Below are 14,938 nucleotides of genomic sequence, written 5' to 3' on the forward strand. Positions count from 1 at the left end.
CAGCAGGGGCCTCCCAAGCTCTCCTCCTAGTCTTTCTTCCTGGGGATTGCACCAGAGCTGGCTCAGGACCACACAGCCTTCATCCCCCTCCCCTGCTCCAGACCCCATCGACAGCTTCCTGTCCCCTCCCCCCCAACCTTCTATCCTGCTTGGAGCATCCCTCTGCTTCTCCAAATACCTGGCTTCCCTAGGATCCCGGCTTCTGCTGACTTCTTTCCACCCAGTCTGCAGCAGCGGCCCCCAGCTTAAGCTGGCTGCCCTCCAACACTGTGTGGAGCCCAAAGCCCAAATCCGGCCCAGACACCTTGGTGACTTGTCACCGGAGCTAGAACAACATTCCCGGCATCCAGCCGGACTTCGGGTTCCCCCTCTGCACAGTGGGTTGGACCATGGGGCGTCCTTGCCATTCCCTAAAAGCAGCCCCTGGCTCCTCCCTCCTGTTGTTCCTACCCTCCCAGAATGCCATCCTCCCTCCCATCTATTAGAAACCTAGTGTTCCCTTTCCTCAAACTCCACACACACACACACACACACACACACACACACACACACACACACACACACACACACACACACACACACACACACACACACACACGAGAAACTCGTTGGGGGGGGGGGGAGTTTGTTCTGGGTTCCCTTCCCTCCGTGCCTAGCAATTCCTCACATGCAGTGCAGGCTTCCTAAACGCTTCTTGGTCTGAGTTCATCATCTCGGGCCCTACAATTATTTCTGGAGGCAATTTAAGCGTGTCAGAGGCCTAGGATGCCCAAAGTACCCAGGGGATGGAGTGCGAGCCCTTCTCAGCAGTCTCTGGAGGTCAGCTGGTCAGGTCATGCAGGCCCCCTAGGGGGCAAAGGCCTTCATGTTCAAGTTCACAGAGCTGTGAACTCTCCAGCTTCGAGCTTGCATCCAACCAAAGATCCAGCTCCATCAGCCGGGCTCCTTTTTGTGTGGCGAGAGGAAGCCCGAGTTTACACAGGCTTAGGCCAGCAATCTGCCCGCGTCCTTTTTTTGTGAAAAGATGGCTAGATGTGGGCCAGACATAATTCCAGGAACGGGACCCAACAGTTTAGTCTGGGGGGCAGAGAGATCTGGGTTGGAGCTCTGCTGCCTATCATTTTTATTACTGACTGGAGTCAATAAAAATTAAGCACCTCCTATGAATGGGACACTGTGCCAGTAGACAGTCCCTCCCCTCAAAGAGCTTACATTTTATTGGGAGAGGCAACACATAATCGAATAAACAAAATAAATGAACACCTTTCTAGGGCAAGGCACAAAAGCCTGCTGGGGAGGGGTGAATTCTAAGAGGGGGGAGGAGCAGGACATACAGGCCAGGCCACTTGGCGCAGCCTACACAGAGGCTTGAAGCCGGCCTGGCCAGATTACAGAGGGCCAGAAACAGCAGAATGGATCTAAGGCGAGAACAGGGAGCCACTGCTGTTGATTGAGAAAGCGCCCAGACTCTGGCTTGGTCACTGTTAGGAAGCCGGTGTGTAGTCCAGCGAGAAGTGACAGGAGCGGAAAGTAGAGACAGAAGCCAGAGTGTGACAGGTTAAGTGGCAGACAGACACAGAGCCGGAAGGGATTCAGGGACCCAAAGGATCGTGGCAGATCTCTCATCTCGGCCACATCCAGGCAGATGAAATTCGATAGGGCCCAGTGCAGCCTCCTCCCACTTGGATTAAAAAGCACTCCCCGGGTTATGACGTGAAGGAGGGGTGGCTGACAAAGCTCTCAAAGGGCGCCAACATGGTGCAGCAGCCAAGACTATGCGCCCGCTGCATGCATCCATCCAAACCTCTCGTGCAGGGAGAACATAGTGGTGGGGGTCACTAAGGAAGTGACAATGAACATTCATCTCGCCAACGCCGGGGAAGACTCCTTTCTGACCAGAATGACTCTGCTGCACCCTCCAAACCTACAGCTGAAGAGGATCCAAAAGGTGAGCCACCACCCTTCCTCCCGGGGCAGGCTGCCAACTCTAATCAAAGCCCTTACCTCACTGCTGGCAATACTTCACGAGGTTCTTAAAGGGAGGTTAGGGACCTACGAGAAAAGGAGCCAGCCCGGCTTCCTCCAGACCAGGGGAGGCTGCTAGCTCAGCCTGGAGACCCCGGGTTCCCGGTGGACTTTCTCTTCAATCCCCGATGCCGGGGTCACCTTCTGCGTTCACAGCCTTCCTCCCCCGCCGTAGAGTGCACAGATCCCACACCTGCTCCCCCTCTCTTGGCTATGAGCTGTAAGATCGGCCAGACCATATTCAAGACATCACACGTAAGTTCACCGCTGGAGGCCGGCTCCCGTGCCCGTGTTGGTCATTTCTGTCTTCACTATCTCAGTGTTGCCCAAGACCTGCTCAGAAACTAACCCCCAACCTCGGCCGCCCTAACCGCTTCTACCCCCTGGGCCAGGCAGGCCCTGCAGAGTTTCACCTTTTTCCCTGTGGGGCCAAATATTTCTGCTTGACTTAGGGTTAGGGTTTCCCGAGAAACGTTCGTGTGTTCTCTCCCTTAAAACAGGTCAACTTTTCAATAACTTGGCAACTAGATGGAAAAATATTTCCCAGTGAAGCAGCAGAAATTACCATTAATGTCACCAAGTAAGTATTAAGTGGGCAGCTAGGTGGCGCAGTGGTTAGAGCCTGGGGTCAGGAGAAACCGAGTTCATACCCAACCTCAGACTGTTACTAGTTGGGTGACCCTGACCAGGGTTCTGTGTGCCTCAGTTTCCTTACCTGCAAAATGAGCTGGGGAAGGAAACGGCAGAACACTCCACTATCTTCACCAAGAAAACTCCAGATGGGGTCACAAAGAGTTGGTTTCACACTGAATTATGTCACGGGGCTTTCTTAGGGCCCTGTGAGCTAAATGAGAGCAAACTTTTGACCTCTGATGTCACAAGTTAGTTTTCCCTTTTCCTTAACTCAGGGGACTTGGGTCATAAACAGGCAGGCTACTGGGGCCCTTTCTCCCCATCCCCCTTAGGAAGCCCTATCCTTGGTACCTGCTCCTGAAGGTGGGTCTGCCTAAAGGAGAAGGAGGGAATCACTCAGCTGTCACTTAGCCCACATCCTCCCCTCGGCCTTTTTGGGAAGATCCCAGCAATCAGTTGGACAGGAGGAAGTCATGGCCAAGAAGCAAAAAGCCTACCCTTTTCTTCCTCAGTGCCAACGGTCAGCCCCCAGTGATCGAGAGACAGAAGCTTCAAGTCAAGTACATCCTTGTGGTAGCTCTCGATAAGTAAGTGGGACGGTGACTCCCCTGGGGGCAATGGCAGAACAAGCTGAAGCTGCTACAATTGTGATTAAGTCTCCCCAAAGTGTTGATGTTCTAGCTGGTTTCTGAGACTCTAAGAAGTCTCTTCTGTTGTAGCCAACAGCTAATTGACAGTGTCACTCTATATCCACTTTGGAACCCTAGGCCCCATGTCCTGATCTGGGCTCCCCTCGCACCTTTCCTCTTTGAGGGTCCCTACACCCAATTCAGCTCTTTTTGTGCCTTCCCACCCACAGATCCCTCGTGATGTACGTAGATACCAGCCGAGGCCTTCCCGAGTACAAAGAATTCCAGTTTAACGTAGGTATCCCGGGATCGAATCTGCCTGCACCACGGTTAAACACAAGGGACTGACGTTCTCTGTCCCGTTCCCTCTGTAGATCCATGGGGAAAATCCCTTTGGAGCCAAGTTTGTGTTTGAGGTCTGTGTTCCAGCCAAAATGCAAAGCCACGAAATCATAACCCTGAAGAACATAACAGCCACACAGGTACCTGAAAACTATCGCCGTTCTGCACAGGGCACTCTCAAGTTGAGGCTTCCCTAAGGTAGGAAAGGGGCAAGACAGTCAGGAAAACCAAGGAAAAAGGAGGTAGAGGTTCAGGGAGGCCCAATTTCATTCCCTGCCCTGGAAAACACAGGTAATCCCTGCACGGTTTCCCTTCTTAAAAAAAAAAAAAAAAAGTTTAGACCTTTTCAGAGGGAGCTTCTTTTCCCCTTTGGGCTTCCCAGAGTGCTAGCAGTTCCCCTCCTCTCCTCCCCATCTCCTCCTCCCTCCTCCCAGCCTCTCCTCCCCAGTCCCAACCTCCATTTCCTGGCCCTACAGAACTCTCCTCCAGGTTCTTCCTCTTGCCCCTTGTCCTTCTACTGCATCTTTGCCCAGCTTGGAGACGGCTCCCAGCCCTCCCCACCTGCCTGTAGGCCCGGGCCCCCTTCTTTCCTCACCTCTCCCTCAAGTTAATCTGCTCCTCTGGGCTTAGCCCCTCGGAAAACCGCAAAAACCGAGACTGAGAACACAGGAAATATTCATTTATGGAATGGCTCCCTCAAAGACTTTAGAGTTTTCAGTTTGGGGCGAGCTGAAAACTGCACCTAGCAAGTGCCTTGCATAGACAAAGTTATACTCTGACAGTTTTCTGGCTCAGAAAGATCTCCCCGCGGGCCGGGGCCTGCGCCAGGGTCACCGGAACAGGCTGTGGCTCTGCAGCAGCTCGGTGGCCGAGCCGAAGGCCAGCACAGACTCATAGAAGGCCTGGATCTGCTGCCTCACCAGGCGCATGGGCCCCGTGCTGACCTTCTTCTTGAAGACCATCTCCTTTAGGACCTTGTCGGCCAGGTAGTGCAGCCAGAGCACGTTGCTGTAGGGGTGGTACTGGGCCCAGCGATTGCGAGTCCGCTTCTTCATGAGCCGGTACATTTCGAACTGGTAGTCCCCCTGGCCCTGGAAGAGCTCCCGCTCCTGGGAGAGGTCGCAGAACACCACCAGCCCGTCCTTCTCCAGGCGGGACAGCGTGTAGTCGATGATGTTGACGTGGATGCCGTGGGTGGCGATGGTGCCCGCCTGCCCGTTCAGCGTGTAGCCCAGCTGCTTGGCGCTGGTCCTCTTCACCAGGACGTTGCCCCAGTGCAGGTCCCGGTGCTCGAAGTGCAGCGCGGCCTCGGCCACGGCCAGCGCCGCCGTGACCTGGTGCAGCAGGCTCTTGGCGGCCGCCACGGAGGACAGCTGCTTCCTCATGTGCTCCAGGTCCACGCCTCCGAACTCAAACTCCAGCACCACGTACAGCTGCTCCGGGCCAAAATAGTCCGGCCTCTCGTTCTCGGAGCCCCTGCGGCTGCGGAAGGAGTCCCAGGCCTGGAGCAGCGCCTCGGGGTAGGGGCCCTGCACGCAGCGGGCCGAGTACAGCCCGATGAAGCCCTCGGTGCGGTTGGGGGCCTCTTCCGACAGGAGGCTCAGCTCCTTGGAGATGATGATCTCGGGCAGGATCTCCCCGAAGGTTTTCTGCGGGCTTCCGTTCACGAGCTCCTCGCCCTCGATGGCGATGACTTTCAAGGCCGTTTCGCGGTTCTCCACCACGGTGCGGAACACCTCCCCAAACACGCCCTCCCCAATCTTCTCGCAGTTTTTGATTCGGTCGGGAGACAGGTAGTGACCAAAGGCCAGCGGCCCTTCCTGCTGGCACTCGCGGTACACCTTCTCCGCGTCTGACAGCATCAACTCGGCCGCGGGCAGGGACTTGTTGGGGGTCAGCACGTACATGGAGGAGGTCTGCCACGGGGTGCCGCTGGGGGGTCCGAAGGAGTCTAGGAGCAGGGAGCCGCCCGGGGAGACCGGGGGCTGCAGCTCGGCCACCATCTTCTTCTTGTGAAAGGAGAGGGAGGCCCGCCTCTGGGCCCAGCCCCTCACGCCGTTAGCCCCGCTTCCGGGCCTGGCCTGGGAGGGCTGAGTCTTCTTCCAGCGGGCGCAGCTGAGGCCGCTGATGCACGCCTTCCGGGCCGTGCTCTGGGGGAGGGCGGGGGTGGCCAGGGCCGGCTTGGCCGCTTTCCGGGGGGCTCCCTTGCGGGCTCTCAGGCGGGGTCTCGAGCGGGGCTCCTTGGGGGGCTCCGGGATAGGGCTGAAAAGGGACCTGCTGGTGGCCATGCTGTCCCCAGGGGCGGGCTCAGGTTCTTCCAGGGGCCCGGGGCTCAGGTCGCAGGGGGGGCCCGGGCTCAGGTCGCAGGGGGGGGCCGGGCTCAGGTCGCAGGGGGGGCCCGGGCTCAGGTCGCAGGGGGGGGCCGGGCTCAGGTCGCAGGGGGGGCCCGGGCTCAGGTTGCCGACAGGACTGAGGCTGGCCAGGATGCTGTTGGACAGGCCGATGCGGCCCCCCGCGGGGGTACGGAGGCTGGGGGGTGGAGGCGGTTCCGAGGGCGGCCCCGGGGTGCTGCAGAGAGGGGGCCCGGGCCTCTGGCCCCGCGCCCGGAGCTTCCAGGACCGCTCGGTCACGTGGCGGTGCGGCCGGTTCTCCTTGGCCGCCTCCTCCTCGTCCTCCTCCTGGTCCGCCAGGTCCCCGCCAGGCACCTGCCGCCGCCCTGGGGTCGCGTCCACCGGCGCGGGGGGCCCATCTGCCCGCAGCCGCCGCCGCCGCCCCCGCGGAGCTGTCCCCGGGGAGCCGCAGGCGGGGCCCGGCTCGTAGTCGGGGTCAGAGTCCGGAGCCGAGGCGGGGCTGCCGCTGCCGAGCCCAATGCTGGGGCTGCCGGCGCTCAGGCCGCTGCTGCTGCTGGAGAAGAGGCGCCGGCGCTCGCGGGCCGGGGAGAACCAGGGCGCGGCCGCCACCCGGGCCCGCGCCCCGCGCCCGGCTCCCCGCCGCCGTCCGCCGCCCAGGCCGCCGTAGGTTCGGAGCAGCCGGGCCTGGGGCTGCGGGGCCCGCGACGGCGCCATGGAGCCCGCCCAACGTCCGGCGCGAGCCCAACGGCCGGAGCTGCCCCCGCGTGCGCATGCGCGCGCACGCGTGCGCTTATTCCTCGGCTTTGGGACTCCGAATCTCCCGCCCACGCGCAGGCGCTCCCCGCTCTCATTTGTGGGACGGGCTCTCCGCAGCCGAGAGCCTTAGATTGGCGGTTACGGACAGGAGGAGGACCCTCAGCTTCCCGCCCAGTCTGCCCAATAGTCTCGCGCCTGATCCTGGCCCGCGCCCTCTAGGGGTGGAGCCAGGGGCCGAGTGGACCGAGGCGTCTTCTCCTTTCCCTCCTTCTAGTGCAGCCAGAAGCCAGGATGCAGGATCCGCCTCCCCGGAGGGCTTTCCGAGGCGCCGGTGAGTGTGGGCCCCCACCCCAGGGCTCCCCAGCCCAGACTTACAAAGCCCCGCCCAGGAGGCGTGGCCTCCACTCTAGGGAATCCCCGCCTAAAGGGATTCCCCAGCCCAGCCTTCCTGAGCCCCGCCTCGGAGGCGTTACCCCCGTCCAGATTTCTCCTGGGGTCTCCCCCCGCCCCGGGGGCCTGACTGCGGTTCGGGGGGCATCCCCGGCCTCCTCGACCCGTCCTCCTCCCTGGCCAGGAGCTGCAGTGGCTCCAGCTGAGCTGCACGCTGTCCCAGGTGCCCTCCGCAGTGCGGCTGGGAGCGCAGCTGTCCCCAAAGGTAGGGCGAAGAAGGGGCGGGGGGGGGGAGGGGGAGCTGAGCGGGCCGGCCCCTCACCCGCCTGATCCCCCATCTCCCACGCAGCTGCCCAGGGCTCCATGGGTGCTGTGCATCCCTGCCGAGATCTCCTTCGACGGAGCCGTGTACGAAAACCGGGGGCCGGTGGGCTCCTTGAGCTCGGTAAGGGCCGCGGAGCTGGGGGCAGCTGCGGTTAGCCCCTCCTGGCTTTCCCCAGCTGGCAGCGCGGAGGGGCCGGCGGAGGGCCGCTTGGGGGGCGGGATCTGAGCTTTCCCGACTGCAGCCTCACTGCTCCGGCTCATCCCCTGAGCTGAGCCTCGGGCGGACAAAAGTGCCCCAGAAGATCGGGCTCTTTCCCCAGGGACGCCCTGCCCGGCGGTGCAAAGGAGAGAGCTTGGGCCGCCCAGGCACCTCCTCTCTCCCTTCTGGCCCGGAGGGGGAGGGGAAGGGGGCCGGCCATTGGAAGCCCTGTGGGCTCAGCCTAATCCCCCTTGGGGTGCTCTTCTTGGCTCCCTGAAAACGAAAGGGAAATAGGCTTGGAAAGGATCTGGCTGCTCTCCGGGGCCTGTCCGGCCCTGTGGCCAGCGGGGCTGCGGACGAGCTTGGCTCTGGATGACAGAAGGCCCGGGTTAAATTCCATGGGTCACTGGGGCCAGACAGATATGCTTTTGATCTCTCAGAGGCTTCTGGGGGCGTCGGGTGGGGGTGGGAAAGCAAACAGTCCGGAAAGGCCCTGGACTGCCAGAGCTCTGGAGATGTTCTTGAGGTCTCTGTGAAAGGCACTTGGACCGCCCCGAACCTCCCGGGGTTTCTCAGCATCCTTTGGATGCAGAAGCCAAACAGAGTCCTTCAAGTTCCAGGAAGGCGGCCATGGCTGAACCCAACTGAGTTCAGGGCAGGCGGGGATGCCGCAGACCCGCCTGGACACGGGGCTCCATGGGCGGCTCGTTGCCTTTGAAGGCCGCAGCCTTGGGGTCTGTGAAGCAGCCACTTTTGGGCCGGGACGTGTGGTCGGGTAGAACGGGTGCTGGAGGAGCATTCGTTCACGGGTCTCCGACCCTGTTTTTTAAAGCCTGAATAGCCTGTGTTCATATAAAGGTTGCAAATGTTTCCTTTACAAATTTCATCTCATCGGATTCCCACAGCAGTCCCGGGAGGGATTGTCCCCATTTTACAGATTAGAAGACTGAGGCAAACAGGGTCAGTGATTTGTCCAGAGTGCCTCCAGTGTCTGAGGCTGTATTTGAACTGGGTTTTGCTGACGTCAGGGCTTGTGCTTTATCCCGTGCATTGCTCCCTGGCTGCCCCAGATTCTCCAGAAGCGTGTGGGGACTTTGGCCTTGGGTTACCCAGCAGATGCTTTGCTCTTCTCGTGCCAGAATATCACTGTCCTGCTGGAGGACCACGGGGCCCACACCCTGCCCATCATCCTGGGGAGCAGCGCCGGGGGCATTTTCCTCCTGATTGGGATCATTGCCGTTCTCTGGAAGGTGAGTCCTGTTAGGAGGGTGCCATCACACCGGACTGTGGGTGTTTAGGCAGCTCTTCCTGTGAGGGACCAAAACGAGCAGGGTCCAGTCGTTAAAACTTTATTTAGCCCCTACTGCGTGCCAGGCACTGGCAAAGGGAGGCAAAGGACAGCCCTCCGGCCTCAGAGGGTCTTCTTTAGAGACACAGGTAACTTTGAGGGAGTAGAGGCGTGATGAGTCATTCTCATGTACCTGGAAATTTAAGCCAGTCACTTTCCTCTAAGAGGGTGGGCAGGATGGTGGCCCTGGGCGATCGGTCAGCCAGGTAGGCATAAAAGCCCAGAGAGAGGCATTTTCCTGATGGCAGATAAGACATCGTAGGTCTGCCTGGGAGCCAAGCCACAGTCTCTAAGGATGTTTGTGTGGGACAAATGTCATCTTATGAGATCTTCACAAAAATCCAGGGAGGGAGAGGCTATTTTTATCCCCATTTTACAGATAAGGAGACTGAGGCAAACAGGTTCAGTGATTTGTCCCAAGTCCCACAGGTGGCAGATGTCTGAGGCCAGATTTGAACTCAGGCTTCCTGATGCCAGATCTTGTGCTTTATCCCCTGCATTGCCCCCCTGGCTGTTTCAGGGGAGTGTCTTAACAACCAGAAGTGAACATGGGAACCTAAAGAAAGAAACAGCATTCCCTGGCATCTGTAGGATGGGTGCAGGGAGCCTCACTGGGTGCTCAGGTGGGGCTGGCAAAGGGCCAAGATAGTGTTTTTCTCGTGAAGCCCCAAAGTTCTCTTCCCCAAATATCAGGATCCTTTTGGCTGATGGGTACTGAGATCTCTGACTGTACTTTCCCTCCCTTTTTTTGCGGTGGTGGTCATTGCAGTGTGGCTTTTTTAAGAGGAAATACCAGGCTATCACCTCAGAGAGCACAAGGAACTCCCAGGACCCGGGAAAGCTGATCCCAGCTGAAAACTAGGGCCCTGCTCCTCAGGAAGCGGGGAAGTGGCTCGGCAGCCAGGCCTCATCAGTGTTGGATGTTGTCATTAAGATTTAACCTTCCTATAAAACCATGCTTCTCCTTTGACCTAGAAATACTACTGCTAGCTCTGTATCCCTAAAGAAGTTTTTTGTTTTTTTTTTAAAGGGAAAAAATTCTATATGTACAAAAACATTTATAGCATCTCTTTTCTGGTGGTAAAGAATTGGAAATTTAGGGGGCAGCTGGGTGGTGCAGTGAAGTCAGGAGGATCTGAGTTCAAAGCTGGCCTCAGACACTTCACACTTCCTAGCTGTGTGATCCTGGGCAAGTCACTTAACCCCAATTGCCTCAGCAAAAAAAAAAAAAAAAAAAAAAGGAAGTTCATCAGTTGTGGAATGGCTGAACAACTTATGATATGGGAGTATAATGGGATACTATTGTGCTAAAGAACTGATGAGCAGAATGATTTAAAAAACCTGACAAGACTCACATGGAGCAGGAAAACACTGCGCACAGCAACGGCAATGTTGTGCAGTGATCAGCTGTGATAGACTCAGTTCTTCTCAGTAATCCAAGAATTCAGAACTGTTCCAAAGCATTCATGAGGAAACCTGCCATCTGCCCCCAGAGAAAGAACTGATGTCATTTGAACACAGATCAAAGCAGACCTTTTAACCTTTCTTCCTTTTTTAAAATTTGTTTTTTATAACATGACTAATATGGAAATGTTTTGCATACCTATATATGTATAACCTATATCACATTGCTTTCTTAGTGGGGAGGGGAGGGAAGGAGAGAGAGAATTTGGGATTCACAAATTTAAAAAGGATAAAAATTGGTTATGTGTAATTGAAGGAAAATAAAATTTTAAATATTTTTTTAAAAAGATTTAACTTTCCATGAAATACTTGAGATTTAACTATAGGAACATGCTTACAAAATGCTTTTCACAAAAGACACGCTTAAAACGTTGGGGACGTGTTCATTGGTCAGGGTAAGCAGAGCCAATATAATAAAAATGACAATTCTACCCAAATAAAATTACTTATTCAGTGCCATATCCACCAACCAAAACTTATTTTCTAGAATACATAAACTTCATCTAGAAAAAGAAAATATCTAATATATAAATATATAATTTAAGTTCACTTAAAGGTACTTAGCTGTACCAAATCTCAAACTATACCATAAGGTAGTAATCATAAAAACCATCTGTTACTGGCTAAGGAATAGAGAGGTGAATCAGTGCGATAGTACACAAGAGTCAGCAGTAAATGACGATGCTAAGCTACTTTTGATTAGCCCAAAGACCTCAGCTTTTCGGACAAGAATTCACTATTTGAGAAAAACTGCTGGGAAATCTGGAGAGCAGAAACCAGGTAAAGATCAATACCTCACAATAGACACCAAAAGGTCAAAATGGGTGCATGATTTGGGCATGAAGGATGGCACCATAAGCATCTTAGGGGTGCAAGAAATAGCATACCTGTCAGACTTATGCAAAAAAAGAAAAAAAATAGGATCAAAGAAGGGACAGAGAGCGTTACAAAATGTAAACTGGGTAATTTTGATCACATTAAAGCTCTTGTACCAAAAATATTGCAGCTAATAGGAAAGTATTTTTATAGCAAGTTTTCTCAAATATCTAGGAACTGAGTCAGATTTATAAAAGTACACGTATTCCCCAACTGCTAAATGGTCAAGGGATTCAGACAGTTTTTCAGACAAATCTAAGCTAGCTGTACTTATATGAAAAAATGCTCTAAATCACTATTGATTAGAGAAATGCATGTGAAAGAAAACACCTCATTCCTTTCAAATGGACTAATGTGACAGAAAAGGGAAATGACAAATGCTAGAGGGGATGTGGAAAGCTGGGACACTAAGGCACTACTGCTGGAGTTGTGAACTGGTCCAACCATTCTGGAGAGCAACTTGGAACTATCCCCCAAAGTCTAGAAAACGCTGCATACCCTCTGATCCACCAATACCACTGCTAAGTTTGTCTCAAGGAAGAGGGAAGAAAAGAGAAAGGGAAAGAATTTAGAATTTTTTTTAAAAAGTTACATTTTTACATGTAATTAAGAAAAATATAAAAGAGAAAAAGAAAAAACAAATTAAAAAAAAAAAAAAAAGATGTAATGTTCCACAGGGATGTGCAGCCTGACATTTTCAAGGGCTAAAGTGATCTCCTGTTATTGCAAAGCGAATCGTGAAATGAGCCCCCTTGGGCAGCGAGGGGGACATTGCTGAGCAGAACACTCCCAGACTGGGCCTCTCTGGCCGTGGTGACAAGGGCTCTGCCCCTAGGGTTTATGGGGCTGCGGGTGTGATTCCTAAATATGGAACTGTTGGAAAGATCTTAGTGTCCTCTGGCCCTGGGCAGGGGATTGAGAGGTTTGAGGACTCCTGCCCAGCCTCCCTGCAGGGAAGGCCCAAACCTCCTCTTGCTGGAAGGCCAGAATGGTGTCCTAATGCTAGCACAGCCAGCCTGGCACTTAGGCTCAGGGAGAGGAGTTGGCCTAATCTTGGCTTTCAGGCTCCCCAAGCTCATGACAACTTATTCTCCTTTAAATCCAGGAAGCTGTGCTCAGGGAGCCACTCGAGGCTCTTGGTCTTCTTGGGGGGTCATCAAAGTCCATATTGGGGAGTGGCTGGATGGCCAGTGCCCAAAGAGAACCTCTCCTGCCCACTCACCTTCCTCCTCCAGGGCCCTGATGTCTCCCCTCTTCCGTGCGCCTAGTTAGCGTTCCCTCACTCGGTTTGCCCCCAGATCTCTGGCTCTGTTCTCAGCTCAGATGGCTGCTGGGTGATGGTGGGACGATGCTGCCCACTTGGGCCACGTGCCCTTCTATTTTGGGCATCAGCCTGCAGGCTCACAGGAGCCACAGCTCTAGCCACGGTCCTTTGATGGGGCATTTCCTGTCCCCCCCCCTTCCAGCCCACTTGTTCCTCTGTCCCTTGTCCTTGACACCTGCCTTATTCCTCCCCATGAATGTGCAGCTCAAGGGCAGGCTGGGTCGTCCTTCCCTCCAGAGCCATCTTAGGGAGGCTTGGGGCTCTTCACATCCGAAGGGCGGCCCCCTTGTCATGGGCAGTTTGCCTTTGGAGCCCCAGCCTCGGCCCTGCTGGCCCCGCAGCCCCTGGGGCAGCCTGCTGTGCTTCTCAGAAGTTGTATTTGTCCTTGTTCCCCAAGGGAACCACATCAGAGAGGTGACATGCCCGTGAATGGGATTGAAGCGAGGGAGGGCTGGGCCAGGCCCCCGGCCTCCCCTCCCCTCCCCTCCAGAGCCTGATAAATCAGATGACCAAAGACAGCCTGTTTGCAGGGAGGGACCTCGGCCTTTCGAAGCCAGGATCTTTTAACTGGTCTCACTCACTTTGGCCGAGGCAACAGTTCAGTGAGTAAAGTTAAGTGAGAAATGAGGCAGACAGTAGGGCTCTTACTGGTTCTGTGTCCCAAGGAAACCATAAAGGAGGAGAAAGGATCCACAGGTGCAAAAACCCACAGGTGGCGTCAAAAGAATGGGAAAAGGAGCGGCTGCCCAACACTTGGGGGATGGCTGAGCAAGCTGTGGTCCATGAAGGTCATGGGATGTTACTGTTCTATAGAAAATGAAGAACGAGCTGATTTTAGAAAGGCCTGGAGAGATTTACATGAACTGATGCCGAGTGGAACAAGCAGAATCAGATCATTGTACACAGGACCAGCAAGAACGTGCGATGATCAACTGTGAACACTCGGTTCTTCTCAGCGACTCTGTGATCCAAAGAATCCCCATAGACTTTGGACAGAAAATGCCGTCTGCAGCCAGAAAAAGAACTGAATGGAAATCGACACATGCTACGGTCACTTCTTTTTATCTCTTGCGTGGTTTTTCCCTTTTGCTCCAATTTTCTCTCCCAACATGATTCATAAAAATAAAATTTAAAAATGAGGTGAAGAACAACCTCCTTTACCACATAGATAAATAAATAAAATAGGTCGGATTTTAGTTGCTACTTGAAGGAAGCCAGAGAAGCCAGGAGGAGCAGAGGAGGAGGAAGAGACTGGTGGCCAGGGCATGGGTGCAGAGGGGCAGAGAGCTTTGTGGCCTGGCAGCTGGTAGGAGAACAATGGTATTCCAGGATCCTCAGCCTGCACAATTTCCCAGGTCCCTGCCCAGTCGTTTCACTGAAGTTCCGCGAAGTATCGGGGAGCCCAGGCAAGGTTTCCCTGTCCAGTCTAGATTTCTCGCATGGGCCCACACTGCCCCCTGCCCACCATTCCTGGCCTGCCAGAGGCTTGTGGATCTCTGGGGGGAAAGCTGCCATGAACACGTCCCACCGGGGAGCCTTTTCAGCCAGGGGCCCGCCTCCTCCAAAATGTGTCCACGTACTAGAATGCTGGGCCAAAGCCTGGAACTTTTCTAAAAGAATTCCCAATGCAAACCCAGCATTATCGACTTATGTGTTCTTGGTAATTCTCTTTCGATTCTGGGTGCCAGACTAATCAGAGAGGCGAATAATATTCTGAAGGCACAAAGACATGTCTCCAGGAGAAAGCAAAAAGGGAAATCATCTGCAGAACCCCAAGTGGATGCCCAGAGAACTCGTAATCAAGCACCGGCTTTAAAATACACACGGGGAAGCTAGAAACAGGGGCGAGGAACAAGATGGAGCCGGCCGGACACCGGCCATCATCCTGTATGATAATAGCACAGCGATGCTGCAACAGCAAAGAATGGGAGCCGGGCAGGGAGAGCCAAGGGTAAAAAAATGAGCTTGGAGTTTTGTGTGGGAGGGTGTCTGAGGGGGTGCAAGTGTGACTACATGAGGGTGTGTGAGTGTGTGTGCGAGCATGCACACAGCTATTTATTTGGGAGGAAAGAGTGGCTCAAACCAGGGAAAGGACCCAGCTTGGGGTGGGGGGAGGTGACAATGAAACCGGACAAGGAGAAAGCAGGGCTGCTCGCTTCTCAGCCCAGGAAGGACCAAATGGGCTTGGCTGGTGGAGAGTTAGTACACGGTCAGCCCGGACCTCGGAAGAGGGCTGCCTGCTCAGGGTGAGCGGTCAGCCCGGACCTCGGAAGAGGG

At 55.0% G+C, this 14,938-nt stretch overlaps 2 protein-coding genes across 8 annotated transcripts in view; one reads left to right on the forward strand and one right to left on the reverse strand.

The window, feature by feature from the left end:
- Positions 1-10,748, forward strand: part of ITGAE (integrin subunit alpha E) — a 44,456-nt gene extending 33,708 nt beyond the window's left edge. Inside the window, exons 22-32 of the mRNA XM_074297628.1 lie at positions 1,816-1,948; positions 2,182-2,280; positions 2,526-2,605; positions 3,171-3,245; positions 3,518-3,581; positions 3,662-3,769; positions 7,011-7,067; positions 7,311-7,391; positions 7,476-7,571; positions 8,720-8,899; positions 9,767-10,748. Coding sequence (XP_074153729.1) covers positions 1,816-1,948; positions 2,182-2,280; positions 2,526-2,605; positions 3,171-3,245; positions 3,518-3,581; positions 3,662-3,769; positions 7,011-7,067; positions 7,311-7,391; positions 7,476-7,571; positions 8,720-8,899; positions 9,767-9,859 — 1,066 coding nt within the window. The 3' untranslated portion in view covers positions 9,860-10,748. The remainder of the gene's footprint in view (positions 1-1,815; positions 1,949-2,181; positions 2,281-2,525; positions 2,606-3,170; positions 3,246-3,517; positions 3,582-3,661; positions 3,770-7,010; positions 7,068-7,310; positions 7,392-7,475; positions 7,572-8,719; positions 8,900-9,766) is intronic.
- On the reverse strand, positions 1,164-6,751 carry HASPIN (histone H3 associated protein kinase). 7 transcript variants are annotated; one of them, XM_074297739.1, is made up of 5 exons: positions 4,225-6,751; positions 3,542-3,745; positions 3,156-3,225; positions 2,741-2,869; positions 1,164-1,930 (listed from the first exon to the last, which is right to left on the reverse strand). In XM_074297739.1, the coding sequence occupies exon 1, from the start codon at positions 6,692-6,694 to the stop codon at positions 4,460-4,462; it is 2,235 nt and encodes a 744-aa protein (XP_074153840.1). In that variant the 5' UTR covers positions 6,695-6,751; the 3' UTR covers positions 1,164-1,930; positions 2,741-2,869; positions 3,156-3,225; positions 3,542-3,745; positions 4,225-4,459. The 7 variants fall into 7 exon arrangements, with proteins under 7 accessions (XP_074153840.1, XP_074153837.1, XP_074153835.1 ...); XM_074297736.1 differs by having other exon boundaries at positions 3,156-3,266; positions 3,534-3,745; XM_074297734.1 differs by having other exon boundaries at positions 1,164-2,243; positions 3,156-3,745.
- Positions 10,749-14,938: the final 4,190 nt, after the last annotated feature.

This window comes from Sminthopsis crassicaudata, chromosome 3 (assembly GCF_048593235.1).
Source record: "Sminthopsis crassicaudata isolate SCR6 chromosome 3, ASM4859323v1, whole genome shotgun sequence".
In the NCBI taxonomy this organism is placed as follows: Eukaryota; Metazoa; Chordata; class Mammalia; order Dasyuromorphia; family Dasyuridae; genus Sminthopsis; species Sminthopsis crassicaudata.

Excerpts from the sequence above, each read along its gene's own strand:
- HASPIN (XM_074297739.1), bottom strand. The coding sequence starts at position 6,694 with ATGGCGCCGTCGCGGGCCCCGCAGCCCCAGGCCCGGCTGCTCCGAACC.